Below are 2,984 nucleotides of genomic sequence, written 5' to 3'. Positions count from 1 at the left end.
ACAGTTGATTCTGAAATGAACAGCTTTAAATGATCTAACCATTTGCTTAAAATTGTATTCTCAGAGAGTCTAAATTTTCTAAAATACCTCAAAGGATGACGAACATAAGGAAGTATTATGAAGAATTTGATGAGATTATACATTAATATTCTAAATTGTTGCATTTTTTTAATTGTCCAAAATTCCTCAAGGCTTCAGAATATGGTTCACATATGCAAGATGTGGGATTCTTTGCCATCAGTCATAGTGGTGTTGATCTTTTCAGGGTACTGTTCTACCATGGCCATGGGTAAGACTACTCAGGAGTAAAAATCCTGACTACCTTTAGTAAGTACCATCCAAGAGAAAGGCTTTAATTTGCTTTATTAGTTTCTAAGTTAGGTGTTGCTATGAGATACCTCTTAGGAGCATAGGGATCAGAATATTTGTCATTTTTCAATGTCATCACTGCAAATACCACAGCCATCTTACTTTATGATTGTGGCCAGGTTGCTGTCTATAATAATGTCACTGGGTATTCATTCTCTGTTTAATTAAAAATACACAATTTTAAGTACTTTTCTTACTCAATAATTGCACACTCAAAAACAAACCAAAAATACCAGGAAAAAGATTCACTTATTGAGTATTCAACAATAATATGCATTGGGTGAAATTAATTTAAATTATCATTAGCCTTTTCGTAGTGCTTATCTTATGTTGTTATTGAGGGAGACATTTCAGAGAAGACTAAATCTGTGAGAGAAAATTTTCCATACATTAGTTTTTTCTTCCTAAATAATTATTTTATTTAACTTTATATATTTATTTATTTTTATTTATTTTAATTTGACCAGAGAGGGACAGACTGAGAGAGAGAGAGAGAGAGAGAAAGAAGAAGTGAGAAAGCAAGCCCCCAGTTCCAGGATTCGAGCCATGTTCTGCCCTGTGGGAGTCCAGCACCCTTAACACCATGCCACCTGCCAGCATCATATACATTATTTTTTATGATTGTAATTATAAAAAACAACACCATTGAAACAAAATTACAGACCATCTTGTCTACTCAGAAAATTTATTAATGAAAAAACTCAGAGTTAAAGAAATTTACTCAGTGTCAAACATCAGCAGTTGTCTATATTTTATTATGGTCTATATGTGTGTATTATTTATGTATTTTATACTTGCTATCTTCGTATGGGATGTGTGTGTAAGATTTCCTCTACTAAATTACAATTCCGTTATTTTTTTTTCACAGCATATTTTGTAACAAGAAACAAACAAATGGCTGAAGAGAATTTCACAGTTCTTACTGAGTTTATTCTTTTGGGATTGACAGATCGTGCTGAACTGAAAATTGTGCTTTTTGTGTTGTTCCTGGGGATTTATGCCATTACCCTGGTGGGGAACCTGGGCATGATCGTCTTAATCCACATCACCCCAAAGCTCCACACACCCATGTACTTTTTCCTCAGCTCCCTTTCATTTGTAGATGCCTGCTATTCGTCTGCAATTGCACCCAAGATGCTGGTAAACCTCTTGGCTGCCAAGGGGACCATTTCTTTCTTTGCTTGCATGATACAACATTTGTGTTTTGGGGTGTTTGTTACCACAGAAGGTTTTTTGTTGTCAGTGATGGCCTATGATCGTTATGTGGCCATTGTGAATCCTTTGCTTTACACCGTAGCAATGTCTAAGAGAAAGTGTGTAGGGCTGGTCACTTTATCATGGATATGTGGACTAATTAACTCATTAATACACACAATAAGTCTGGGGAGACTTTCCTTCTGTAGGCTGAATGTCGTCAGCCACTTCTTTTGTGATATTCCCTCATTACTAAAACTGTCATGTTCTGATACCTCCATGAACGAATTGCTGCTGTTAATCTTCTCAGGAATCATTGCCATGGCCACCTTCTTGATTGTGATCATTTCCTACATGTTCATCGTTTTGGCTATTCTGAGAATCCGCTCCGCCTCAGGCAGACAGAAAGCTTTCTCCACCTGTGCCTCTCACCTGACTGCTGTGACCATCTTCTATGGTACCTTAAGCTTTAGTTACATCCAGCCAAGCTCCCAGTATTCTGTAGAACAGGAAAAGGTGGTTTCTGTGTTCTATACCCTAGTGATCCCTATGCTAAACCCATTGATTTATAGTCTGAGAAACAAGGAGGTAAAAGATGCTGCAAAAAGAGCCATAGAACTAAAGCACTCCTCATGTTAATTTGAAGTCATTATTAACAACAAAATCTGAGGAAATATATTTGAATTAATCAAAATTAATTTTATTACTTAAAAAATTTGGTTCTATTTATTGTACTATCAAAATTATGGATCCACAGGACAAGCAGTTGGTGTAATGGCTGTGTTGCTGGACTCCCATGTAGATAACCACAGTTCGAGTCCCGGACCCAGTGGCTTAAACTCACGGCAGGTGCATGTGAGTGCGTGCTCAGGATCCTTAGAGGGGAATAGAGGAGAAGGGATTGCAGCATGGCCATCCTCCCTGGGGGGTGATTTCTTACATTCTGTCTCTCTGTTTCTGTCTTTCTGGTGAGCACATGTGCCCAATAGCAAAAACATCCACCAAAAAAAAAAAAAAAATTAGTGGAGACACTCGATACATAAAATCAATGAGATAGTTGAAAAAAATATTCAAATAACTTTACAGATGCTCTTTTATAGTTGACAATCAAGCATATTCAAAGAGAAATTAAAATATAAACACTGGAAAAATAATTACTATTTACTTCTATAATGGAATATACAACTTTAGGCCAAGCCACTGTGGTTTAGGCAGTGGGCTGGAACTGCATGATGATGGAGCCCCATGGAAGGATGAGGATCTCTGATCTACCTGAGCATGTGAGGCTGCCCATGAACATCTATGGTCCTCACTGGCCAGCCGACTGGGGGAAAGATTGCCTCAAGACCCTGTCAGCACAGAAAAGAGTGCCTCTCTCTCTTCCTCTTTCTCTCTCTCAAATAAATACATTTTAAAAAATA

At 37.3% G+C, this 2,984-nt stretch overlaps 1 protein-coding gene across 1 annotated transcript; it reads left to right on the top strand.

The window, feature by feature from the left end:
• The first annotated feature begins 1,263 nt into the window (after positions 1–1,263).
• LOC102478853 (olfactory receptor 5J2) lies at positions 1,264–2,202 on the top strand. The gene has a single exon (XM_006148737.1). The coding sequence runs from the start codon at positions 1,264–1,266 to the stop codon at positions 2,200–2,202; it is 939 nt and encodes a 312-aa protein (XP_006148799.1).
• The last annotated feature ends 782 nt before the right edge of the window (positions 2,203–2,984 follow it).

The sequence above is a fragment of the Tupaia chinensis genome, unplaced genomic scaffold (assembly GCF_000334495.1).
Source record: "Tupaia chinensis unplaced genomic scaffold, TupChi_1.0 Scaffold000242_1, whole genome shotgun sequence".
In the NCBI taxonomy this organism is placed as follows: Eukaryota; Metazoa; Chordata; class Mammalia; order Scandentia; family Tupaiidae; genus Tupaia; species Tupaia belangeri.
Note: the sequence above shows the minus strand (reverse complement) of the source record. Positions and strands in the feature narration are given on the sequence as shown.